At 47.6% G+C, this 27,607-nt stretch overlaps 1 protein-coding gene across 1 annotated transcript; it reads left to right on the forward strand.

The window, feature by feature from the left end:
- The first annotated feature begins 4,043 nt into the window (after positions 1–4,043).
- Positions 4,044–27,053, forward strand: LOC137536437 (zinc finger protein OZF-like). The gene is made up of 8 exons (XM_068258641.1): positions 4,044–4,096; positions 5,154–5,273; positions 12,140–12,274; positions 12,360–12,483; positions 18,480–18,580; positions 20,147–20,281; positions 20,367–20,490; positions 23,667–27,053. The coding sequence occupies exons 2-8, from the start codon at positions 5,178–5,180 to the stop codon at positions 24,386–24,388; spliced, it is 1,437 nt and encodes a 478-aa protein (XP_068114742.1). The 5' UTR covers positions 4,044–4,096; positions 5,154–5,177; the 3' UTR covers positions 24,389–27,053.
- The last annotated feature ends 554 nt before the right edge of the window (positions 27,054–27,607 follow it).

Consider the following 27,607-nt stretch of genomic DNA (forward strand, 5'->3'; position numbering starts at 1 on the left):
CACACATCCTAACTTCCTCTCCTTTTTTTGCGCATACACCAGCATATTTGCGCATACACCAGCATAAGCTGTGTGCATGCTGACAAATACATACAGGGGAAGGAGGGAGTGCACTGAATTGGACCCTAGCCACAGGGGTCCAATAGTAAAATGGAAATACATATATCCAGGCACATCGCCTCTAGTTAGGACATTAAATAAATTATTAGGGAAAGGGAGGTGCTGAAGGGGGGTGTGGCTAGAAAACAGCAAAAATCTATTAACCCTTCGCACACTCACATGCAAATGTTCAAACAAATGCATTCACAGATTCACTCATCCAGGCACAACTGTTATCCCTACAGCTAAATTAAAAGCCAGGGTTTTAGTTCACAGAAGAATGCATTCTTATGCTTAGTCACCTATACTGCGCAGAAGTACCCAGGTAAACATAGGTGTCCTAACTCTGGCCCTGTAACATGCATAGTGCAGACATGCAAACACATTCATTGCATCAAACCTATCAATGGATTAGGAGCACACATCCTAACTTCCTCTCCGTTTGGTGCACATGGACACATAACGTTAGCTCCCTTGTGCGATTGGTAAGATGCACCGTCTTTCCCAGGAGAGGAAGTTAGGATGTGTGCTCCTAATCCATTGATAGGTTTGATGCAATGAATGTGTTTGCATGTCTGCACTATGCATGTTACAGGGCCAGAGTTAGGACACCTATGTTTACCTGGGTACTTCTGCGCAGTATAGGTGACTAAGCATAAGAATGCATTCTTCTGTGAACTAAAACCCTGGCTTTTAATTTAGCTGTAGGGATAACAGTTGTGCCTGGATGAGTGAATCTGTGAATGCATTTGTTTGAACATTTGCATGTGAGTGTGCGAAGGGTTAATAGATTTTTGCTGTTTTCTAGCCACACCCCCTTCAGCACCTCCCTTTCCCTAATAATTTATTTAATGTCCTAACTAGAGGCGATGTGCCTGGATATATGTATTTCCATTTTACTATTGACCCCTGTGGCTAGGGTCCAATTCAGTGCACTCCCTCCTTCCCCTGTATGTATTTGTCAGCATGCACACAGCTTATGCTGGTGTATGCGCATGGTGCACATGGACACATAACGTTAGCTCCCTTGTGCGATTGGTAAGATGCACCGTCTTTCCCAGGAGAGGAAGTTAGGATGTGTGCTCCTAATCCATTGATAGGTTTGATGCAATGAATGTGTTTGCATGTCTGCACTATGCATGTTACAGGGCCAGAGTTAGGACACCTATGTTTACCTGGGGTACTTCTGCGCAGTATAGGTGACTAAGCATAAGGAATGCATTCTTCTGTGAACTAAAACCCTGGCTTTTAATTTAGCTGTAGGGATAACAGTTGTGCCTGGATGAGTGAATCTGTGAATGCATTTGTTTGAACATTTGCATGTGAGTGTGCGAAGGGTTAATAGATTTTTGCTGTTTTCTAGCCACACCCCCTTCAGCACCTCCCTTTCCCTAATAATTTATTTAATGTCCTAACTAGAGGCGATGTGCCTGGATATATGTATTTCCATTTTACTATTGACCCCTGTGGCTAGGGTCCAATTCAGTGCACTCCCTCCTTCCCCTGTATGTATTTGTCAGCATGCACACAGCTTATGCTGGTGTATGCGCATGGTGCACATGGACACATAACGTTAGCTCCCTTGTGCGATTGGTAAGATGCACCGTCTTTCCCAGGAGAGGAAGTTAGGATGTGTGCTCCTAATCCATTGATAGGTTTGATGCAATGAATGTGTTTGCATGTCTGCACTATGCATGTTACAGGGCCAGAGTTAGGACACCTATGTTTACCTGGGTACTTCTGCGCAGTATAGGTGACTAAGCATAAGAATGCATTCTTCTGTGAACTAAAACCCTGGCTTTTAATTTAGCTGTAGGGATAACAGTTGTGCCTGGATGAGTGAATCTGTGAATGCATTTGTTTGAACATTTGCATGTGAGTGTGCGAAGGGTTAATAGATTTTTGCTGTTTTCTAGCCACACCCCCTTCAGCACCTCCCTTTCCCTAATAATTTATTTAATGTCCTAACTAGAGGCGATGTGCCTGGATATATGTATTTCCATTTTACTATTGACCCCTGTGGCTAGGGTCCAATTCAGTGCACTCCCTCCTTCCCCTGTATGTATTTGTCAGCATGCACACAGCTTATGCTGGTGTATGCGCATGGTGGCACATGGACACATAACGTTAGCTCCCTTGTGCGATTGGTAAGATGCACCGTCTTTCCCAGGAGAGGAAGTTAGGATGTGTGCTCCTAATCCATTGATAGGTTTGATGCAATGAATGTGTTTGCATGTCTGCACTATGCATGTTACAGGGCCAGAGTTAGGACACCTATGTTTACCTGGGTACTTCTGCGCAGTATAGGTGACTAAGCATAAGAATGCATTCTTCTGTGAACTAAAAACCCTGGCTTTTAATTTAGCTGTAGGGATAACAGTTGTGCCTGGATGAGTGAATCTGTGAATGCATTTGTTTGAACATTTGCATGTGAGTGTGCGAAGGGTTAATAGATTTTTGCTATATAGCGGAGGGTGTGGGGCCACTAGACACCAGGGAACTGTATAGGGGAGGAAGTAGGACCACTATACACCATGGAACTGTATAGGGGAGGATGTGGGCCATTAGACACCAGGAAACTGTGTAGGGGAGTGTGGGGGCCACTAGACACCGGGGGAACTGTATAGGGGAGGAAGGAAGGAAGGACCACTAGACTCTAGGGAACTGTATAGGGTTTAAATGGGGGTGGGGGGCATTAGACACCAGGGAACTTTATAAGGGAGGGAGATGGATACTAGACATTGAGGTTGGCCCATGACTTCGTCCCAGTGTTCAATTTCGGCCCACTTTGTATTTGAGTTGGACACCCCTGGCTTAAAGGGACTCTAAAGTGAAAATAAACTTCTGGTATAATGAATTGTATGTGTAGCTGAGAAATAAAATATTACCAGCACAGAAATGAGTTTGATATTGTTTCTAGTACAGGAAGAGTTAAGAAACTTCAGTTGTTATCTATGCAAAAGAGCTTCACTGAGCTCTGCAACCAAAAAAGTCAAGGACAGCACTGTCTTTTGAAGCTCTTATCTCATCTGTCTCTCATTGTTTCTTGTTTTCTTATAGTTTTCCTGCAGAGAAAAATGGAAAAGGTCATTAGCTCTGTTATGTGAAATCATTTAAAATGCCGAGCGCAATGTGTAAACTGCACATATTAGAGAATGATGTAGTTATAAAAAAAATATATAATATAAAATATAAGAACTTGCATTTTAATGGACAGCGAGGAGAGGGCCAGCGCATATCACAAAGGCTGCATCTGAAATGACCAACAGCTTACATGTGCAGCACCTCTAATAAGCTGTCTGCACACTTCGCATTCAATTCAGATGCAAATCATATGCATAACTACTATTACTTACCATGCAAACAGGAAACTCAGGAATACGGGCTGGGAGCAGCTAACCTGGTAGTTACATACTATCAAAATTATGAAAAAGGGGGGGAGGTTGCACATCCCTAAAAACATGCTGCAATTGACTGGTTAATTGCTCAGGCATGCACCACCTCTATTAGGCTGAAAATGCATGCCCTGCGTTGGACGCAGGGCATGCATTTTCAGCCTAATAGAGGTGGTGCATGCCTGAGCAATTAACCAGTCAATTGCAGCATGTTTTTAGGAATGCGCAACCTCCCTCCCCCCTCCCCCCCCCCCCCCCCTTTTCACTATATAAGAACTTGTTCACACTATGAGTATTTGCTTCTTCTTTTTTTTAAGCGCTGACGATTTTTAAAATGCTACTAATGTTCTATTAATTATCCGTACTAAACAGAATTAATTATTTCAGAAGTTTTTTTTCACTTCAGTGTCACTTTAAGAGTGATTTTTAGCTGATGCATGTGTAGGATAGCCCTGTGTGCTGCAGTTAGTATATTCCCCACAAGATGGCGATGTGAGCTGTGTCAGAAGGCAAATAGAGTGTGAAAATAGAGCAGTCGGCACTCGGCAGAACGCAGGAAGGAGACGCTTTCTGGGCAGACTATACTGGAGGCAGCCTTGGAGGTAATATGTAATATGTAATTATATAGGGTTATAAAAAGTAAAAGCGCCAATGTAACATGCAGATCTTTACACTGCAGAAGAGCTGCAGATTACAAACTTAAAATAATCATGTTAACAATACATGGGGGGAGTATGCAACAGAGATACACTCTAAGAGATTTATTATTATTATTATTTACAGAGAGTATATAGTCTTGCCAATACATCAGAAGATGTATGGGCTGATCGACCAAGAGATAGATCTCTCTCTGATCAAATCTGATCGGAGAGAGGTCCGTTGCCTGCCTATACACCACAGGCCAATTGCCAATCGATTTAGGCATGAAATTGGCCTTGTGGTGCCATCTTGCCGCCCCCTGTGCTGTCCCTTCTTGTTTAATGACCCCCCCCCCCCCCCTCCCATTGTGGTTGCCGGCGCGTACATGCGCCCCACGTTATGCTGACAACCATGTGGGGTGCAGACGGGGCCCAGAGCCAGTGAGTAAAGTATGCTGCATGGGGGTGGTGGGGGACATTTTACATTAAGTGGGGAGAGCGCCGGAGGTTTTATCGCAATCATTGGTCACATTGTCGCTTGATGTATTGGCCACCGTAACTGTTCCTTAGATGGGATTATAATCTAATCCCTAGCATAGCCCTATCTCCATTGTAGTCTAGGGCTAATCTCTATAAATATATGTTTTTTCTGTTGTAAAAATGTAGTTATGTGAATGTAAACTTAATTTACATTCTCTAAATTGATATGTTAATATGAGGGAAAAGCAGAGATGATGGAGATGTAGGGAGTGCTGCTGAAAGGTTAATGACCCAGCAGTTGTGTGATTGTGTACTAGGTGCGGTAATGATATTTTTGTAAGAAATTCAGACGAGTCCTGTGTTCATTTTCATGAGGTCCTCAATATAAAGAGGTTATACCTTTAGCTATCTCAGTTACATGGATCTGTGGGGCCAGCAATATAATATAACAAATGGTTTGGGGAATTATAGATGGAACTTTTGTAGACATAATTCATCACAGTGCAGACCAGTTACCAATCAGCATATTTTCCATCGACAGGGAGGACCTTTGTGCGCAGGTCACATGACCACCTACACAAGGATGGAGGAGGACTGGAGTCACATGACGGAGAGCATATTACACCTCACCGTGGAGGTCATCTCCCTGCTTGCCGGAGAGGTGAGGAGGATTCTGGGAAGTCACATAACATTATTTTTATTTATATTAATAGTACACCTACGCAACTAGAGAGGTAAGAAATCTGGGAGGTCATGACACCAACCTTATCTGCATTAATAAAACGCACACCGGACTGGAGAGGTGAGGAGGATTCTTGTAGGTCTCATCACACATGTTTTAAAACAGTTGAGATGGGGCAAAAATGCAGGAAACGTTGTGTAATGCTATAAGGGAAAAAAGAAAAAAAAAAGAGAAAACCAACTAATTAGCTTGATTGACAACAGATCAGTGACTCGTTTTTTTGCTATGCAAATAAAATACAGAAAGAGACACAAAGAGCCCAATATAGTGTAGTATGTACTGGTAATAGCAGTTGGCTGATGGTGTAATGGTTAAGGGCTCTGCCTCTGACACAGGAGACCAGGGTTTCGAATCTCGGCTCTGCCTGTTCAGTAAGCCAGCACTAATTCAGTAGGAGACCTTTGGCAAGTCTCCCTTACACTGCTACTGCCAATAGAGCGCGCCCTAGTGGCTGCTGCTCTGCTCTGGCGCTTTGAGTCTGCAAGGAGAAAAGCGCAATATAAATGTTATTTGTCTTGTCTTGTCTAATATGGGTGTGACAAAGTAAGTTTATGATAGTAATACTCAAAAACCAGGGTTACCTTCCAGGTAACCACGTGCAGGCAGGTGGGGAGATTAGACCTGTCCACACTCAGGATTAAGAAGTCGCTCTCTGTAGATCGGAAAAAAAGAAGGGGGCAACACACCCCTCCACCAAGGGTGGACTTATACGGACTTGAACATATACAGGCAAACAGAGGCACCAAAAGGATAAAAGTCAACAAAAAGTTTAAAAATCGGGGGAGGCTGAGGTGGATTTCCCTCCAAGCAAACACAACAAACTGTTGATAGAGTTCAACCAAATATTCACATACTCCAGAAAGTGCAACGCATTTCGAAAGCATATCCCACTTCCTCGGGCTATGAACGTAGCAAAAAACTCATGTAGATCTAGTACAAAGCAAGGCGCCTCTGTCCATGCTATGCAAAGTTCTGTTGGGGTGAAGAGCTGACAAGTGGTGCAGGTGTGAGGGCACAAGGTGCCAGTGGAGTAGCTACAAACCTCAGGGCCCCGATGCGGAATTTGGACCTGGGCCCCCCCTACATTAAATAGCCAGGTACAGGTACCTAGGGTATAGGTAGCCAGGTATAGGTGTTCCAGTATAGGTAACCCAGGAATAGGTGCTCCCAGTATAGGTAGTCAGGTAGGGATTAGATTGTGAGCTCCTCTGAGGGACAGTTAGTGACAAGACAATATACTCTGTACAGTGCTGAGGAAGATGTTGGTGTTCTATAAATACTAAATAATAATAGGTGCTCCCAGTATAGATAGCCAGGAATAGGTGCCTTAGTACAGGTAGCCAAGAGTAGGTGCCGCAGTATAGATAGCCAGGGAGAGAGACAGGGACACGGAGAGAGACAAGGACAAGGAGAGACAGGGACAGAGGGAGAGAGGACAGCCACAGGGAGAGAGACGGACTCAGGAAGAGAGACAGCCACAGAGAGAGACACAGGGAAACCGTGAGAGAGACCGGGACACAGGGAGAGACACAGGGACACAAGGAGAGAGGACAGCCACAGGGAGAGACATAGGGACACCGGGAGAGAGACAAGGACACGGAGAGACACAGGGAAACCGGGAGAGACTTGGGGAGAGAGACAGCCACAGGAAGAGAGAAAGGGACACGGGGGGGGGGGGGGGGGGGGGGGCAGCCATAGGGAGAGACAGGGACACGGGGGGGGGGGGGGGGGGCAGCCATAGGGAGAGATAGGGACACAGGGGGGGGGGGGAGACAACCATAGGGAGAGATAGACGCATGGGGGGAAGGGGGGAAGACAGCCATAGGGAGGGACAGGGACACGGGGGGGGGGGGGGGAGACAGCCACAGGGAGAGACAGGGGGGGGGGGGGAGACAGCCACAGGGGAAAACAGGGCCACAGGGGGGAGACAGCCACAGGGGAAAACAGGGACACGGGGGGAGACAGCCATAGGGAGAGACAGGGACACGGGGGGGAGACAGCCACAGGGAGAGACAGGGACACAGGGGGGGGGGGGGGGGAGACAGCCACAGGGGAAAACAGGGACACAGGGGGAGACAGCCACAGGGAGAGACAGGGACACGGGGGGGAGACAGCCACAGGGAGAGACAGGGACACAGGGGGGGAGACAGCCACAGGGAGAGAAAGGGGCACAGGGGGGAAGACAGCCATAGGGAGAGACGGACACGGGGAGGAGACAGCCACAGGGAGAGACAGGGACACAGGGGGGGGGAGACAGCCACAGGGAGAGACAGGGACACGGGGGGGGGGGGGGGAGACAACCATAGAGAGAGAGACAGAGAGAGAAACATAGAGAGAGACAGCCACAGAGAGAGAGACAGGGACTCAGGAAGAGAGACAGCCACAGAGAGAGACACAGGGAAACCGTGAGAGAGACCGGGACACAGGGAGAGACACAGGGACACAAGGAGAGAGACAGCCACAGGGAGAGACATAGGGACACTGGGAGAGAGACAAGGACACAGGGAGAGAGACAGCCACAGGGAGAGACACAGGGAAACCGGGGGAGAGACCTGGACTCAGGGAGAGAGACGAGGACACAAGGAGAGAGCTAGCCACAGGGAGAGAGAAAGGGACACGGGGGGGGGGGGTGTCAGCCATAGGGAGAGATAGGGACACGGGGGGGGGGGGGGAGACAGCCATAGGGAGAGACAGGGACACATGGGGGGAAGACGGCCATAGGGAGAGACAGGGACACGGGGGGGGGGGGGAGACAGCCACAGGGAGAGACAGGGACACAGGGGGGAGACAGCCACAGGGAGAGACAGGGACACGGGGGGGGGGGGCGGAGACAGCCACAGGGGAAAACAGGGACACGGGGGGGAGACAGCCACAGTAAGAGACAGGGACACAGGGGGGGGAGACAGCCATAGGGAGAGATAGGGACACAGGGGGGGGAAGACAGCCATAGGGAGAGACGGACACGGGGAGGAGACAGCCACAGAGAGAGACAGGGATACAGGGGGGGAGACAGCCACAGGGAGAGACAGGGACACAGGGGGGAGACAGCCATAGGGAGAGACAGGGACAGGGGGGGAGGAGACAGCCATAGGGAGAGACAGGGACACATGGGGGGAAGACAGCCATAGAGAGAGACAGGGACACGGGGGGAGACAGCCATAGGGAGAGACAGGGACACAGGGGAGGGGGGGAGACAACCACAGGGGAAAACAGGGACACAGGGGGGGGGGGACAGCCACAGGGAGAGACAGGGACACAGGTGGGGGGGGGGGGGAAGACAGCCACAGGGAGAGACAGGGACACGGGGGGAGACAGCCACAGGGAGAGAAAGGGACACGGTGGGAGACAGCCATAGGGAGAGACGGACACGGGGAGGAGACAGCCACAGGGAGAGACAGGGAGACAGCCATAGGGAGGGACAGGAAGGGGGGGGGGGGAGACAACCATAGGAACTAGGGAGAGAGACAGGGACACAGTAGGAGAGGCAATGCAGCCTGGACTTACAAAGCTCCAGACTCCTCGACCTCCCCACTGACTGGCAGCAGTTCAGCAGAATTGCAGCCAGGCGACAAACACGACTTTCCCACACTGACTGCAGCTCACTCGATGAATATGGGAGGAGCCAGGCCAGCCAGAGATCAGTGAAGGGCCAACTGGAGCGTGGAGGGGGCGGTCCGGAAGGTCAGGATGGAGTGAGTGACAGCAGCTGCAGAGAGGAGATGACAAGTAATCTCCTCAGAGATCAGAGCCAGCCCAGACAGGGTGACTTTGTTGTGTGTGTGACGTATAGCAGTCACACACACTGAAGTGGCCGCTGCTGTCTGAAGAGAGCAAGGGAGGGGAGATAATTACTCTGGAGACCAGGCAGGCAGACAGTGCGTGGATGTGTCTGCATGCACTGTATCTGTCTGGGAGCCGCAAATGGAGCCCTCCCGAGCCGGCCAGGTTAATTAAGTGCCGGCCGCTGCAAGTATATACACACACACATGCGGGGGGCCCCGGGCCCCTCCCCTCAGGCTGCAAGAGCCGGGCCCAGTCGCGGGTGCGACCGCTGCGACCTCGGGCCCTACGCCCGTGCAAGGTGCCCAGGGTGAGTGGGGAGAACAATGCTCTTATCACGCTTAGTTCTAGACGTATTCACAGAGGTCTAAATAAAACGTAGTCAAAACGAAAGCTAAGGTCATACACGTGAGATCAGATGGCTGAGGTACAATGGATGAGACAAAGGCTAGGTCGAAAACAGGCTAGGGTCATAAACGGGAGATCAGATGGCTGAGGTACAGAGGATGAGACAAAGGCTAGGTCGATAACAGGCTAGGGTCATACACGGGAGATCAGATGGCTGAGGTACAGAGGACTAGGCAAGAGAGTGGTCAATAAAGCTAAGGTCAAATATAAAGTCAGTCAGGCAGTCACATTAATATACAATAATTGAGTAATGAAGTCGCATTGAAATACAATAACAAGTTTATCACTGAGTGACAAAGTGCCCAGCAGACCAGCGTACTGATTTCTATCTCGGGCAAGGACTAAATGTGAGACAAGGGCTTAAATACTTTAGAGCCAGACCAAGACCAGCCCCCAACCCACAGCAACCAATTAAGGCAAGCTACAATCAGAGTGTCAGCTGACAGCGTGTCAACTGACACTAAACCCTCCGACGTCTCAGTGTGTAGGATGGGCGTCTGCCGGCAGACGCCCGCCCACTGACGTCACCAGGGACTACCCTAGCGTCCTGGTTGCTATGGACGCCGGGTACGGAGGAAGTGCGTCGTCTTGAAGAGGAAGTGCCAGGACGCGCACGGGAACCCGCCGAGAACGGAGCATCACTGGAGCCAACAGGCAAGTTTCTTACAGCTCTGAGTCAGGGATCAACGATCTACAGGGCTGATCACTGGCTGATGCATCGGGGGCTGCTGTATGTACGCTAGATACTCAGCAGAGGCAGTCATTATTGGCCGAGTGTCATCTAGCTTATGTATGAGGCTTTAGCCATAGACCCTGAACAAGCATGAGCAGATATTTCTGACTAAAGTTTGACTAGATTTGCCACCTGCTTTTTTCAGATGTGTAGTTTAGATACAAAGAAAGGGGAAAGGTGGGAGAAATTGTGTAGTTATATAGTTAGGTTGAAAAAACATCCGTCCATCAAGTCCAACCAGAAAAAAAAACACCATCTTGAACCTGCACATATCCCAGTTTATTCAGGGGAAAGTGAAAAACCTTACAAGACTTTATCAAATCTGTCTTTCTGTCACTACCACATGTAAAGGAGTTCTGTAGCCTGGAGAAAAATTAATGAATTCAACTTACCTGGGGCTTCTACCGGCCCCCCGCAGACGTCCTGTGCCCGTGTCGGAACAAAACGATCCTCCGGTCCCCTCCGCGGCTTGCTTCCCTTATTTGTGACTTTAATGACGCAAGCAACTGCGGCTGCAAAGCCCTGGCTGCACGCATCCTCGCTCCTGGACAGGGAGCTCCTGGTGACGTCAGCGGGAGCAAGGACGCGTACAGTTGCTTATGATATTAAAGTCACAAAAACCGGCGCAGGCACAGGACGTCTACGGGGGGGTTTGTGATTGGGGGGGCTTGTAGAAGCCCCAGGTAAGTTGAACTCCTTTTTTTCCAGGCTACAGAACTCCTTTAAAAGACCAGGCCCAATCTAGCATCATTAAACTACTAACAAAAAATTGTGTGGCCAGGTAAAGTGTACAAAAATTATTTATTAGTAAATACAAAAAGACAAACATCTAAAAAACAGCAGCATAAAGTGGTATTAAATTTACAGAAGTGTGACAGGAGGTGGGCGCGCGATCGGCGCATGCGCAGAAGAGCGCGACTGGCCAGATTTCTGGGGGAGATAAGTAGAGAATGGAGTGGCTGGAGAGGACGACAAGGGAGACTACGCACCTCATGGGGCTGGAGGAAGCCTCAGGTGAGTATAAATACAACAATAATTTACAGCTTAGGTTTCTGTCAATGCCTCTGGCATTATTCCACCTTTTTGTTTTTTCTCCTAACTCATATAGTTGTCTGTTCTGATAATTCCATTGGAGTATCTGCAGTATCGCAGAAGAGATTCCTTTTTTTTTGTGTTGAGCAATTGTGCAAGTCTATAGTCCAAACTGTGCCTTTCTTTCTTTGTGCGCTATGTCTTTGATTAGTTACCAATTGCAATTGCTGTATGACCAATGTCTTGTATACTTGTGCAATTTTATCTTAAAGTGAATGGGAACCGCATTTAAAAAAATGAGACAGATACTTACCCAAGCAGAGGGAAGGCTCTGGGTCCTATAGAGCCTTCCGGCTCCTCTCCTGGTCCCCTCGTTCCAGTGCTGGCTCCCGGTAGCAGTATTTGACTAAATTAGTCAAATACTGCTTTACCCGGCCGAAGGAGGCTTCAGAAGTCTTCAGGGAGCCCGAGTGCTCCTGAAGAAGGATGGCTCTGTACTGCGCCTGCGCAAGCACGCTCTCTTCCACGCCTGTGCAGTATGGAGCCGCACATCTTCGGGAGGACACGGTTCCCAAAGACATCCAAATATCCTTTCGGCGGGGGATTGAAACAGGGGGAGCCAGCACAGGTTAGGGAGCACCGAGAGAGGAGACGGAAGGCTCTATACGACCTAGAGGCTTCCCTCTCCTAAGGTAAGTATTTGCTTCATTTTTTTTTTAATGCAGTTCCCATTTACTTTAATAAAAATTGTTTGATTTTTTTTTTTTTTAAAGGAAAGGTGAAGAGGCTTCTGGGAGGTTTGTATGATTTTACTATTGATTTTTCTATACAGAGTTTTCCTCCAGTGAAGTCTAATGATTATGTGATCATCACGGTGCCCATAACTCTTCCCCTGATATCTAAGAAACACAACAAACAGAAGGTTCTGGAAGTCATCGAGAAGATGATGAAGCTGCTGACAGGAGAGGTGAGCAGTGCTGAGAATTATGGGACATTATCCAGTAACAACAAGGGATGTGTCTGAGTGGTGACTGTATCACTGTGTTTGTCAGGTTCCTATAAGGTGTCAGGATGTCACCGTCTGTTTTTCCAAGGAGGAGTGGCAGTATATAGAAGGACACAAAGACTCGTACAAGGATTTTGTGATGGAAAATTGGCCGCTCCTGACATCACCGGGTAAGAGGAGACTTTAATTTCTTGTTAAGGTGGTCATACATCTAGCAAATTTGCAGCCGATCGACCATCCATTTGATAATTATTATCAAATTGGATGAAAACTGCTACCACAACAAGCATGCCGCATCGGTGACAAATTCAGGGTGAAAATCAATTGAACATGCTGGGAAATCTCGGGCCGACGTGGTCGATTGGGTGCACATCGGTAACTGTGCGATATCGGGATGAGCAATGAACACAATGGAACCCCTGGCTGCTGTCCCCCCAAATGTTTGTGTCCCCGGAGTTTCCTTCCTGTAAATCTCTCACCTGTCCAGCTGCTCCTGCTTCCTTCATTCGCGTCCCACATGGCTGCCAGCATATAGCACTGTCGTGTGTGTGCAAGGCTGCATCACTAGTCATTTGGAAATTGGCCTGTGGTATATGGGCAGCCAACACATGTCTCTCTGATCAGATTCCATCAGCGAGAGATCTGTCTCTTAGTTGATCTTCCTAGACATCCCTAGACCATAGAAAGGGAAGCAGCATGGCAGGGATGTGGGGTCACATTGGCTCTTCTAGTCTTTACTTCCTTACTCATAAGGAAAGGAATGGCAGGAAGTGACATCACTGTTCAAGCTATTTGAGTCCGACAGGAGAAGAACACTATTCAAATGTTAACGTTTTTATTAACTTAGGATGTGTGTTTAGCCCAACACATATGGACTCTATATATTGCAGGGAGGGGGGATGCATGCAGAGACATCTTCATGCGGAGGAGCTGTTGCACATGGAGTATAAGGATTGTTGATCTTTGGATAGGGATCAATGGAATTGTTTTGCTGATACAGAGTGCTGATGACTGTGCCGTTAGTGGAAGGGGAAGTCACTGTGGGTGCTGGAGGAGGAGAGGTCCCTGTGGGTGCCTGGGGGGAGACGTCACTGTAGGTGCTGGGGGAGGTAGAGGCCAGTGTGGGTGCTGGAGGAAGAGGAGAAGTCGACTCACTATAGGTGCTGGGGGACGTAGAGGTCAGTGTGGGTGCTGGGGGGGGGGAGGTCAGTGTGGTTGTTGGGAGAGGTCACTGTAGGTGCTGGGGGATGTAGAGGTCAGTGTGGGTGCTGGAGGAAGGGGAGAGGTCACTGTGGGTGCTGAGGGAGATAGAGGTCAGTGTGGGTGCTGGGGGAGGGGAGGTCAGTATGGTTGTTGGGAGAGGTCACTGTAGGTGCTACTTTTGGGATGGGAGGTCCCTGTGAGTGCTGCTGGGGACAGGAGGGGTGCCACTGGTGGAGGGAAAAGTCACTGTGGGCGCTGGGAGAGAGATTGGTCAGTGTAGGTGCTGGGGAGGAAGGAGTCACTGTGGGTGCTGGGGGAGGGAGAGGTCACAGTGGTGCTGCTGGTAGGGAGACACCATCTTACTTGCTCCCACACAGCTGACGGAATGGCCACACTAGGATTCATGTCCAGAGCTTCTTCACTCCAAAGTGTCCCCGGCGGGGGTGGAGCTTCTCGTGGTCAGGGTGGAGCTTCATTTGCACTGGCTTCTGGATGGGCAGTACGTCCCTGGCGTCTGGATGGGCAACACATCAGGGCCCTTTTTTTGAACATTTTAAAAAGGGGGTGGCTGGGCACCCAGAGCCCCCCCCCCCTCTGTATGTGCCTGGTGGGGGCTACCTAATACTGGGGGAACATCTGGCTACCTATACTGGGTGAGTGGGGGCTATCTATTACTGGAGGCACATCTGGCTACCTGTACTGGGTGGGGGCTATCTATTACTGGAGGCACATCTGGCTACCTGTACTGGGTGGGTGGGGGCTATCTAATACTGGGAGCACATCTGGCTGCCTGTACTGGGTGGGTGGGGCTATCTAATACTGGGAGCACATCTGGCTGCCTATAATGGGTGGGTGTGGGCTATCTAATACTGAGAGCACATCTGGCTGCCTGTACTGGGTGGGTGGGGCTATCTAATACTGGGAGCACATCTGGCTGCCTGTACTGGGTGGGTGGGGCTATCTATTACTGGGAGCACATCTGGCTGCCTGTACTGGATGGGTGGGGCTATCTAATACTGGGAGCACATCTGGCTGCCTGTACTGGGTGGGGCTATCTAATACTGGGAGCACATCTGGCTACCTGTACTGGGTGAGTGGGGGCTATCTATTACTGGAGGCACATCTGGCTACCTGTACTGGGTGGGGGCTATCTATTACTGGAGGCACATCTGGCTACCTGTACTGGGTGGGTGGGGGCTATCTAATACTGGGAGCACATCTGGCTGCCTGTACTGGGTGGGTGGGGCTATCTAATACTGGGAGCACATCTGGCTGCCTGTACTGGGTGGGTGGGGCTATCTAATACTGGGGGCACATCTGGCTGCCTGTACTGTATGGGTGGGGCTATCTAATACTGGGAGCACATCTGGCTACCTGTACTGGGTGGGTGTCTACTTAATACTGGGAGCACATCTGGCTACCTGTACTTGGTGGGTGTCTACTTAATACTGGGAGCACATGTGGCTACCTGTACTGGGTGGGTGGGGCTATCTAATACTGGGAGCACATCTGGCTGCCTGTACTGGGTGGGTGTCTACTTAATACTGGGATCACATCTGGCTACCTGTACTGGGTGGGTGGGGGCTATCTAATACTGGGAGCACATCTGGCTGCCTATACTGGGTGGGTGGGGCTATCTATTACTGGGAGCACATCTGGCTGCCTGTACTGGGTGGGTGGGGCTATCTAATACTGGGAGCACATCTGGCTGCCTGTACTGGGTGGGTGGGGCGATCTAATACTGGGAGCACATCTGGCTGCCTGTACTGGATGGGTGGGGCTATCTAATACTAGGAGCACATCTGGCTGCCTGTACTGGGTGGGTGGGGCTATCTAATACTGGAAGCACATCTGGCTGTCTGTACTGGGTGGGTGGGGCTATCTAATACTGGAAGCACATCTGGCTGCCTGTACTGGGTGGGGCTATCTAATACTGGGAGCACATCTGGCTGCCTGTACTGGATGGGTGGGGCTATCTAATACTGGGAGCACATCTGGCTACCTGTACTGGGTGGGTGTCTACTTAATACTGGGAGCAGATCCTGGATTCTGGATGGGCAACTTGTCCCTGGCTTCTGGATGGCCAACATGTCCCTGGCTTCTGGATGGCCAACATGTCCTTGGCTTCTGGATGGGCAACACGTCCCTGGCGTCTGGATGGGCAACACGTCCCTGGCTTCTGGATGGGCAACACGTCCCTGGCTTCTGGATGGGCAGCACGTCCCTGGCGTCTGGATGGGCAACACGTCCCTGGCGTCTGGATGGGCAACACGTCCCTGACTTCTGGATGGGCAGCACGTCCCTGGCGTCTGGATGGACAACACGTCCCCAGCATCTGGATGGGCAACACCCCCCCCCCCCGGCTTCTGGATGGGCAACACGTCCCCGGTTTCCGGATAGGTACGCTGGAACTCTGGGTATCTGAATGGTCAACACTGTACTCTGCAGCTTCTGAATGAATGGGCAACACTTGTACTCCGCTGGTCCGGTGCGGTTTGGCTTGCTGCACTTGCTGTCCACATTGAGACCACCTAACATTACAGGCAAGCTAGTTTAAGCGGCTACCATCAGTGTGAGTGAGCCTTCATGCCCACAGCTCCAGCAGTGCTCCCCTCTCACTGCAGTGTGTGTTTGTATAGAGGGTTTACCAGAATACTGATACTGGGACAGAGGAGGACACAGGGTGATACACAGGCACACAAGCGGGACACACAGGCAAACTAGGGGAGCATAATATAAAAAGGAGACAAACTTTTTGGGGCGAAAACATCCATAAGACACCTCTGCACCATGGGCACACTGAATTGTGCATATTATGGTCAGAAGCGTCTTACGGTCCGAAAAATACCGTAACTGAATTGGGGCATGAGTGAATTTTTTCAGGCTAGGCGTGAGCTGTGTCAGAAGGCATGGAGTGTGAAAATAGGGCAAGCGGCAGAAAGTAGGAAGGAGATGCTTTCCGGGCAGACTATACTGGAAGCAGCCTTGGAGGCAGGGCCAGTTCTCTCATGAAGCAAGGTGAAACATTTGCATCAGGTGCAGAGATTACAGGGCCAGCATTTTTGTAACAGCATGCAGTCAGAGTAGGAGGAGAAGCGAAAGGAGAGCGAGGTGAAGATGTCATTATTAGGGAAAAGCAGCTTGTTGTGCTGTGTGAGGAGTCTGGCAGTGAGTGAGGAGGGGGGAGGCAGGAGAGCAGCAGTGTTTCATTTGACTTGCACAGCGGAAGGGAGGAGGTGGCACTGCTGTCCTCACTGAGGAGGGGGCACATCCTCACAAGTTTGTCTTAGGCAGCAAAAAGTCTAGAACCGGCCCTGCTTGGAGGTAATGTTTAATCATATATGGTTCATATATACTGTATCAGCGCTGCGTAATATGTTGGCACTTTATAAATACAATAAATAAATAAATATATGGTTATAATTATTCTAAAAAGCTACACTGCATAAAATCTTCAGATTACAAACTAGAAATAATCATGGTGACAATACATGGGAGGAGTATGCAACAGAGCTACACTCTAAGAGTTTATTATTATTATTATTATTATTATCTAGTATTTACAGAGGATATGTAATCCTGTCATTAAAGAGAGTCTGAAGCGAGAATAAATCTCGCTTCAGACCTCATAGATAACTAAAACGCTGCTATCCCTCGGCTTAACGGGGGCCCCTTCACCCCCAAATCCCCTCCGTACAGCAGGGGAGCGCTTCCGCATTGGGGCAGGGCTAACCGCCGCAGCCCTGCCCCACGTGCGTCTGTCAGATGCGTATCTCCGCCTCTCCCCCGCCCCTCTCAGTCTTCCTTCACTGAGAGGGGCGGGGGAGAGGCGGCGATGCGCGTCTGATAGACGCGACTAGAGGCAGGGTTGCAGCCGTTAGCCCTGCCTCAAGGAAAAGAAAATGTCACAACCAAGTCTACGACCAAGTTTTGTGGGGGTGGGTTTGGGGGTGAAGGGACCCCCGTTTAGCCGTGGGATAGCGGCGTTTTAGCAGGGGCACACATGCCCCTGCTAACTATGAGCTCTGAAGCGAGATTTATTCTCGCTTCAGAGTCTCTTTAACTGTCCCTCAGAGGGTCTTATAATCTAATCCCTACCACAGCCCTATGGCCATTGTAGTCTACAGCTAATTTAAGTGTAGCCAATTAACTTATCTGTATTTTTTTTAGGAAGTGGGAGGAAATCAGATTGCCTGTAGGAAACTTCCACAGATAACATACAAACTCCATGGAGATAGTTCCCTGGATGGGTTTTGAGCTGGGGACCCAGCACTGCAAAGCGAGAGTGCCAATCACTACACCACTGTGCTTCCCATCAACATTTTGCAGTGCAGTTGACAGCACCTTGTACTACACTTGCAATGCCGCCACACTAACCCTAGTCTTCCATTTCATATAAAATGCACTCTGCATTGCGTTCCTACAACAGGCTGCTATATGATATGAGCAGTGCATGTTTAATCTATGACATTATAAACTGTAGTGGGCTGTATTTTACTGCAAGACATCATACATGGTATAAATCCACCCTGAGAGGAACAGTTGATAGAATAAACCTAATTTACAATGGAGACCACTGGACACAGCTCCCAACTGCCCTTGTATTGTAAGGGCTGTCTATCTTTTGGAACTGAATCCTTCTGCTGCCCTTTCTTCCTCATAGGTTCCTCTTTTAGGACTGAAGTACAGACCTCAATGAATATATATGTTTTTCTGTTGTGAAAATGCATTAATGTGAATGTAAACTTAATTTCCATTCTCTAAATTGATATGTTGTTAATATGAGGAAAAAGCAGAAATGGTGGAGAGGGCCATTACCTCAGTTATATGGATCTGTGAGGCCTGCAATATAGCACATGGTATTGGAATTATGAATGGAAGCTTTGTAGACATAATTCATCACAGTGCAGACCAGTTACCTCTCAGAATATTTTCTAACTACAGGTATGACCTTTGTGCGCAGGTCACATGACCACCTACACAACGGTGGAGGAGGATTGGAGTCACATGATGGAAAGCATATTACACCTCACCCTAGAGGTCATCTCCCTGCTGGCCGGAGAGGTGAGGAGGATGACATTATCTTTATTAGTATTAATAGTACACACTCGCAACCAGAGAGGTAAGAATTCTGGGAGGACATGACGTCACCCTTATCTGCATTAATAAAACACACACCGGACTGAAGATGTGAGGAGCACTCTGGGAGGTCTCATCACACTCACATATTTTAAAACAGTTGAGATGGGGCAAAAAAAGCAGGAAAAGTTGTGTATTGCTAAAAGGAAAAAAAAAGAAAACCCTTGTGAAACATCTAACAACGAATTATCTTGATTGGCATCAGATCAGTGATAAAAGAGCAGAGCTATAAATAGAACACATACACTGAGCAAAAATATACTGTATGTATGGGGCTCCCTGCTCACTGCAAATCCATTTTGCGTTTCTGATTCCGATTTTCAATTCCGATTTTCCCTGAATACATTCAACAGAAAAACGGATCAAAAAATGCAGCATTCAGTAAAGATTAAAAAGCGGAATAGGATGTAAAAACTGATTAAAAATTGGAATCAGAAATGCATGCAGTGTGCAAGAGGCCTAACACAACGCTTTCCGTTTTGCTCTCATTTCGACTACATTTGCCGCATGCTTGTTTCAGATGTGTGATTCAGACACAAAGAAGTTGTAAAGCTGGGGGAAATTATGTAGTGGGGGGTTTTAAATCTGTCTTTCTGTCACTACCACAAATAAAGGACCAGGCCCAACCTTGCGTCAAAAAAGGGAAACTTCTAGAAAACAGCAGCTTAAAGGGATATTAAATGCACGCGCAGCTGGCACATGCGCAGAAGAGCGTGACCACCCAGGTTACTGGGGAGGGGGGATAAGAAAATGGAGTGGCCGGAGAGGACAGCGAGGGAGCTCACACACCTCATGGGACTGGAGGGAGGTAAGTACTGTATAAATACACTAATAATTCACGTCTCAGGTTTTATTTAATACCTGTGGTATTATTCTACCTTTTTTGTTTTTAATTTTCTCCTAACTCATACAGTTGTCTGATCTTACATAGTTACATAGTTATTTGGGTTGAAAAAAGACATACGTCCATCGAGCTTAGTTCAACCAGAGAACAAGGTACAACACCAGCCCGCTTCCACACATATCCCTGGTGATCCAGAGGAAGGCGAAAAACCCTTACAAGGCATGGTCCATTTAGCCCCAAAAGGGAAAAAAATTCCTTCCCGACTCCAGATGGCAATCAGATAAAATCCCTTGATCAACATCATTAGGCATTACCTAGTAATTGTAGCCATGGATGTCTTTCAACGCAAGGAAAGCATCTAAGCCCCCTTTAAATGCAGGATAATTCAGTTGGTGTATCTGCAGTATCCCAGAGGAAATTACTATTTTTGTGTTGAGCAATTGTGCAAGTCTATAGTCTAAACTGTGCCAGTCTTTCTCTGTATGTGATTAGTTACCAGTTGCAGTTGCAGTGTTGCCTGTCAGCAAATGTCTTATATAACTGTGCAATTTTGTCTAATTAAAAGTTGTTTGATTAAAAAAAAAAAAGGAAAGGTGGGGAGGATTCTGGGAGGTTCGTGTGATTTTACTATTGATCTTTCTATACAGAGTTTTCCTCCAGTGAAGTCTAATGATTATGTGATCATCACGGTGCCCACAACTCACCCCCTGATATCTAAGGATCACCACAAACAGAAGGTCTTGGAAGTCATCAGGAAGATGATGAAGCTGCTGACAGGAGAGGTGAGCAGTGCTGAGAATTATGGGACATTATCCGGTAACAACAAGGGGCGTGTCTGAGTGGTGACTGTATCACTGTGTTTGTCAGGTTCCTATAAGGTGTCAGGATGTCACCGTCTGTTTCTCCAAGGAGGAGTGGCAGTATATAGAAGGACATAAAGAATTGTACAAGGATTTTGTGATGGAAAATTGGCCGCCCCTGACATCACCGGGTAAGAGGAGACTTTCATTTTTTGTTATCTACCGATTTTACAGCAGATCGACCATCCAATTAGATAATTATCTAATCAGATGAAAATTGGTACCGCAACAACCATGCCCCATCGCTGACCGATTTCAGGGTGAAAATCAATTGAACATGCTGGAAATCTCGTTTCAACGTGGTCGATTGGGTGTGCAGTGGTAATTGCAATATCAGGATGAGCAATGAACACAATGGAACCCCTGGACGCTGTGCCCCTCAGTTTCCGTCCATTACAAACTCTCACCTGTCCAGCTTCTTCTGCCTCCCTCATTCGCGTCCCACGTGGCTGCCAACGTATAGTACTGGTGTGCGTGTGCGAGGCGGCATCACAAGGACAATTTCTGAAATAATTTGGGAATTGGCCTGTGGTGTATGGCCTTTCTCTGATCAAATTCCATTAGCGAGAGGTCTGTCTCTTAGTTGATCTTCATAGACATCCCTAGACCATAGAAGGGGAAGCAGCATGGCAGGGATGAGGGGTCACATTGGCTCTTCTAGTCTTTACTTCCTTCCTCATAAGGAAGGAAATGGCAGGAACTGACATCACTGCTCAAGCTATTTGAGTCCGACAGGAGAAAAGCACTATTCAAATGTTAATGTTTTTATTAACTTAGGATGTGTGTTTAGCCCGACCAGGGTAGGATTTACCATAAGGCACTGTAGGCAAGTGCCTACAGGCGCCTGATGATGGAAAGGTGGCTAACTCCCCTTCCTGAGTGCCTCCCTCCTTCCCTATGCAGAATCCCGAGCAGTGCGTGAATGAGAGGTTACTCACCCTGCTCTCTGCATTCCACTGACGAGATCTCCCTTCAGTCGGGGGTACCATTAGCCACTTAATAGGGTAGCTCTGGCTACCAAATGCTAAGGGACACCTGTAGAGATCTATGATGGGCAAGGGAAGTTAGGGAGAAGTGACAGCTGGGCTATACAGCATGCTTGGGGTGCGGTTCTGTGGGGGTTTGTAGGAGTAGGAGGTTTCATGAAGGGCGAAGTCTAGGGTGCCAGGACATCTGTGCCTATAGGCTCCTGTGATGTAAATCCAGCCCTGAGCCCGACACATATGGAATCTATATATTGCAAAGGTGGGGAGGGGCAGCAGAGACATCTTTATGAGGAAGAGATATTGCACATGGATGATAAGCATTGTGGATCTGTGTATGGGAACAATGGATTTGTTATGCTGATGCAGAGTGCTGATGACTCCCCCATTAGTGATTGGTATGGACTCTCAAAAGAAGCAGAGTCTACCTGGTCATTGGTCTTCACCAAAGCGTCCTGCAAGGTTCAATAAACTGACACTGCTAGTGGGCTACTTTATTTCAAGTAAACACCAAGTTGTGGCCCCCAAGACTATCCCACCGGTGACAGGGCAAACAGATGACAATGCTATGAGAAGATTCCAGACAGCAGTAGAGTACACAGTTCAAACCCTGGGCTGGTAGGGAAAAGATGTAGTGAAGATCATGGGCTGAGGTCAGGGCTGACGGAGAACAGAATTAGCCAACATCACAGGCTGAATTCAGGTCTGGCAGAAAACAGACATAGCCAAGACCACAAGCTAAGGTCCTGGCTGGTGAAGAACAGACATAGTCAAGATCACATACTGAGGTCAGGTCTGGCAGAGAACAGAAATAGTTAAGATCACAGGCTGTGGTCAGGGCTAGCAAAGAATAGACAAAGTCAAGATCACAGGCTGAGGTCAGGGCTGGCAGAGAACAGTCACACCAAGCTGAAGTTATGGCATGCATATTTTGTGTGTGGGCTCTAGAATTTGTGCATTTGTGTGTACATTCTAATACCATAATGTGGAAACATGCACACACCAAGGTAATATACCCACAGAGAGGAATGCATGTGCAAAACACCACGCAAGTAGGTTGGCAGGATTCACATGAACACATTTGTTGACTGCCAACAGAAGGGTTTGCACTGTGAGTGGAGGTTACTCCTTATGCACCCCCCAACCATCCCTTTTTAGTGTGGGAAAACAGAAAGGGTTGAATAGGAGATACCAAAGCACACAAGAAGAACAAGGACACAATACACGAGGGGGGGGGGGGGGGGGGCACATATGTGATCTGTGTATGGGAACAATGGATTTGTTATGCTGATGCAGAGTGCTGATGACTCCCCCATTAGTGATTGGTATGGACTCTCAAAAGAAGCAGAGTCTACCTGGTCATTGGTCTTCACCAAAGCGTCCTGCAAGGTTCAATAAACTGACACTGCTAGTGGGCTACTTTATTTCAAGTAAACACCAAGTTGTGGCCCCCAAGACTATCCCACCAGTGACAGGGCAAACAGATGACAATGCTATGAGAAGATTCCAGACAGCAGTAGAGTACACAGTTCAAACCCTGGGCTGGTAGGGAAAAGACGTAGTGAAGATCATGGGCTGAGGTCAGGGCTGACGGAGAACAGAATTAGCCAACATCACAGGCTGAATTCAGGTCTGGCAGAAAACAGACATAGCCAAGACCACAAGCTAAGGTCCTGGCTGGTGAAGAACAGACATAGTCAAGATCACATACTGAGGTCAGGTCTGGCAGAGAACAGAAATAGTTAAGATCACAGGCTGTGGTCAGGGCTAGCAAAGAATAGACAAAGTCAAGATCACAGGCTGAGGTCAGGGCTGGCAGAGAACAGTCACACCAAGCTGAAGTTATGGCATGCATATTTTGTGTGTGGGCTCTAGAATTTGTGCATTTGTGTGTACATTCTAATACCATAATGTGGAAACATGCACACACCAAGGTAATATACCCACAGAGAGGAATGCATGTGCAAAACACCACGCAAGTAGGTTGGCAGGATTCACATGAACACATTTGTTGACTGCCAACAGAAGGGTTTGCACTGTGAGTGGAGGTTACTCCTTATGCACCCCCCAACCATCCCTTTTTAGTGTGGGAAAACAGAAAGGGTTGAATAGGAGATACCAAAGCACACAAGAAGAACAAGGACACAATACACGAGGGGGGGGGGGGGGCACATAGAGAGGGCTGCACAGGATATTGGGGGCTCTATGGGGGCTGTACACATAGGGGTGCTCACATAGAGGTAGAGGGAACAAATACAAAGGGAACATCTCTGCGTACTAAGCATGTGTACAATTGCCATCTCTGTTTCTTTCCTATTCTGCAGACATGTCGCACAGAGGTGAGATACTTCCGTGTTCTGAAGGTGATAAATCTGAACATCTCACCATATCCCAGAAGGTTCATTCTAGTGAGAAACCTTTTTCACCTCCTGATTGTGGAAAATCCATATCATCCAAACCAGATCCTACTGAGCACCCCAAACATCACCCCGTCACAAAGGCCATTTTATGTGCTGAGTGTGGGAAATCATTCAAAGAAATATGGAAATTTGTTGTGCACCAGAGAGTTCACACTGGTGAAAAGCCTTTTGCATGTTTAGATTGTGGGCAATGCTTTAGCGAGAAAGGAAGACTTAATAGGCACCAGCGATGCCACACGGGGGAGCGTCCTTATTCATGTTCAGAGTGCGGAAATTGTTTCTCACAAAAACAAGACCTCTTCTCACACCAAAGATGCCACACTGGAGAGAAACCATTTTCATGTTCAGAGTGTGGATGGTGCTTCAGAAGGAAAGATAGTCTTATTAGGCACCAGCGACGCCACACAGGGGTGCGTCCTCATTCATGTTCAGAATGCGGAAAATGTTTCACACAGAAACAAGAACTCATCTTGCACCAAAGACGTCACACTGGAGAGAAGCCATATTTGTGTTCCGAATGTGGGAAATCTTTTGTCTCAAAAGCAGCACATAGCAAGCACCAAAGAGTTCACACCAGTCTTGTACATGAGACAGTTTGCACTGCTGAAAAGCGATTTTCATGCTGAGTGTGGGAAATGTTTCTCAGAGCAGGAAAACCTTCTTAGGCACCAGAAACATCAATATGGCAATCATCCAAAGTAGTCGCACTGCCATTTTCTGATCATAGTGTCCTTGTCTAGGGATGCATCAAGACACACACATGCCCATCATGTTTATGAGAGACAGTAGGGAGGATCCATGAAGTGCTAATTATTTTGAATTAATGCAAATTTTGTACTAACTTTGGGTAAATGTATATGCAGTTTAGGAGTGTATCAATCAAATGCATCAATTTTGACACTATTAGCCACCCCCTGCCTGACCTCAATATAGAACAAAGCCTTGGAATAGAGATGGCCTGAGCCAATGATAAGCAAACATCCACCACCAGCAGAGTGAATCAGTGACTGGCTGAAGGGTCTCTCTGTGCCCCAAAACACTCATCAGTGCATTCCAGCCAATAATCTCATCTTTTTAATATTATAAATGCAAAACTTTGGATGTTTGTTACTCAATTAAACAACAATGACTGAATGGATTTGAATTAAATTTGGCACACACATAGTACATTACCTGGAATAACATGTAGGATACTTTTTATCCCCATAACCAAAAAGTGGGCGGAGACAAATACAAATTTCACAGGGAAAATGTAAACTGCAGCCATTCTTACACTGTTAATGGCAGGGTTCTTAAACTTTGCATAGTTGGTCACTGGGTGACTGGGGTTAATATTCAGAAAAGTGGGTGGAGTCTACAAAAGGCAATCAAAATTCACCTATTGATTTTCAAGGGGAATATTTAATTGCTGCCATTCTTGCACTGTTAATGGCACAAGCATCAAACCTGGTACAGTTGGTCATTTGGGTGACTGGGGTTTAAATTCAGAAAAGGGGGTGGAGCCACAGCAAATCAGATTTGTTTCATTTCAATGCAAATTATTGATGCCAAAGACCGTAAAGCTCACAAACTAGGTCATTGTGTGTTAGGGTTAGAAAAAATGAATGGAGCCAACACCAGCCAAATACATACCCGGCCAACGCCGGGCCATCAGCTAGTCATTACTAATTGTAATAACTAATAAATCATTGTCTTATTCCTTACTGGAATAAATGGTAACTCTTCTGACATTTGCAGGGTATTTGCATTTAAATGACTTCATTTTTAATTGGGTGATTATTTGTTGTAAAGGTTTTACCTGTGTCATATCAGATCCTAGTCTTGCTGATAAGTTTGGATCTGCAGTCATGCACACCATCGGTCAGAACTTTTGGAGTAATTGCTTGAATTCCTTTCATAATGTTCTGTCTGTGGGTGTAACGTCTAATTCAGTAATCCTTGTTGTGATTTGATATGATTCAGGTTGAGAGTTGAAAACTCTTCCTATACAATAACAAACAAGCAAAGCAGGTGATTATGGCACTCAGCGCCGGGCGCCAAAACCAGGCACCGCATAGCAGCAATGTTATACTGCCCGGAGCACGTAAGGGCCCCAGCAATCACCGTATCTGAATTACACACCCCTCTTAGTTGCGACAATTTGGAGGGGGAATAGTATTTAACTCCGCCGGGGAGTTCTGCGGCAGCAAGGAGAGCCGTCATTCAGCTCCCCTGGTGCCCAACTCACTAATACGTACGCCAAACAAGGGCCCATATGCAATTCACCTTTTTCTCCTGACTTTTCACCTTAGTGATATTTTCACACATTGTCATAAAATGCATTTTAAACCACCAGCAAGCATGAAATCACTCAAAATAATTTTGATAGTACTTTTTCATCAATATTTGGGTACATTTTCAATTGTAAAATGATGAAAAGTTATTTTAACGAGTAGAAGAAAAATATCACCTAGGAGATAACTTAGGAAAAAAAGTGAACTGCATATGTGCCAAGGGATCTGATTTACTAAAATATCTCCAAACAATTTTGCTTACCTAAATTACTGGGATGGAGGAAAGAAAAGCAATTGGAAAGATTGGGGAAGGAAATTGAGAACATTAAAGTGGATCCAAGATAAAAAACTAACTATAACAAGTAACTTGTCTATATATCTTCTCTAAAGTTTAGATAGTTTACACAGCAAATCTAGCTGCAAACAGCTTCGAGGTTTTATGATTATTTATTCCTGTGATACAATGAGGGCAGCCATGTTCTGTTTGTCACAGGCTGAGGGCTGGAGATGTTATCAGCTTGCCTGTGTGTAAATTCAGTCTCCTCTCCTCCCATCTGCCTCTGAAATCTCTGGCTAGAAACCTTCTCCTCCTCCTGCCCAGACTGAGCTCCCATAAGCCCTTGCTACATTGCCAAGGCACAGTGAAAACCTGTAGGCGACGCTTGTTTAGTTTATAGGGAATTAGAGTATTAAAACTAAACAAAAAAGTATTTGGCTTGAGGAATGCTCTATAAACTATTTGAAAGGTACACCATTATGCAATGAATAAAAATTTTATCTTGGATCCACTTTGAGGCTGCTTACACACCAAGACGTTACAGGCGCACGTTAGTGCGCCTGTAACGCTCCCCCAACGCACAGCAATGTAACACAAGTGGGCTGTTCACACAGCCCACGTTGCGTTACATGTAACGCTGCACGTTCTCCGCAAAGTGCAGCATGCTACGGCGTTGGAGCGGCTATAGCCACGTTAGACTGTTTGCACATGCGCAGTGGGGGGCGGAGAGGAGGCGGGGAGAGCCAGCTACAGTAGCCGCGCACATGGCTACTTAATATTCACTGCACTGGCGGCAGCTGATTGGCCGGCGGGACCACGTGATGCGGAGTGTCTTGCTCCGCATCACGTGGTCCCGCTGGCCAATCAGCGCCACTCTGGGAGACATTATAGGAATCGAGCCGCCTAACGCAGCTCACTCTACCGTCGGCTCTTGCAGCACCATACGTTGTGTTAGGTGCACATTATGCGACCTTAACGTGGCACCTAACGCAACGTCTTGGTGTGCAAGTAGCCTAAAACTAAAATGGAAATATTTAAAGAACATGAGGGATTTAATAACAGTGCGATAATGTTGACAAAGAATGTTCAAAAAAGTGAGGAGGAGGCCAGTGAGGATAGGATCAACTGTTTTCAAAATGCCCGGCAGGATTATAAATAGAAAGTGGCCTATAAATGGCGAGTGGAACAACAAATGCAGAAAGCACAAGTCACAGCTCCGCAGACAGGTGTAAGAGCAGAGGAGGGGGTAATACCGCAGGGGAACATGCAACCTTGTGACTACGTACAATCAGCAA

This window comes from Hyperolius riggenbachi, chromosome 10 (assembly GCF_040937935.1).
Source record: "Hyperolius riggenbachi isolate aHypRig1 chromosome 10, aHypRig1.pri, whole genome shotgun sequence".
NCBI classification, from domain to species: domain Eukaryota; kingdom Metazoa; phylum Chordata; class Amphibia; order Anura; family Hyperoliidae; genus Hyperolius; species Hyperolius riggenbachi.

Coding starts and splice junctions, on each gene's coding strand:
- LOC137536437 (XM_068258641.1), top strand. CDS start 5,178: ATGACCACCTACACAAGGATGGAGGAGGACTGGAGTCACATGACGGAG. Junction 5,274..12,139: donor TCTCCCTGCTTGCCGGAGAG/GTGAGGAGGATT, acceptor TTTTCTATACAG/AGTTTTCCTCCAGTGAAGTC. Junction 12,275..12,359: donor TGAAGCTGCTGACAGGAGAG/GTGAGCAGTGCT, acceptor TGTGTTTGTCAG/GTTCCTATAAGGTGTCAGGA.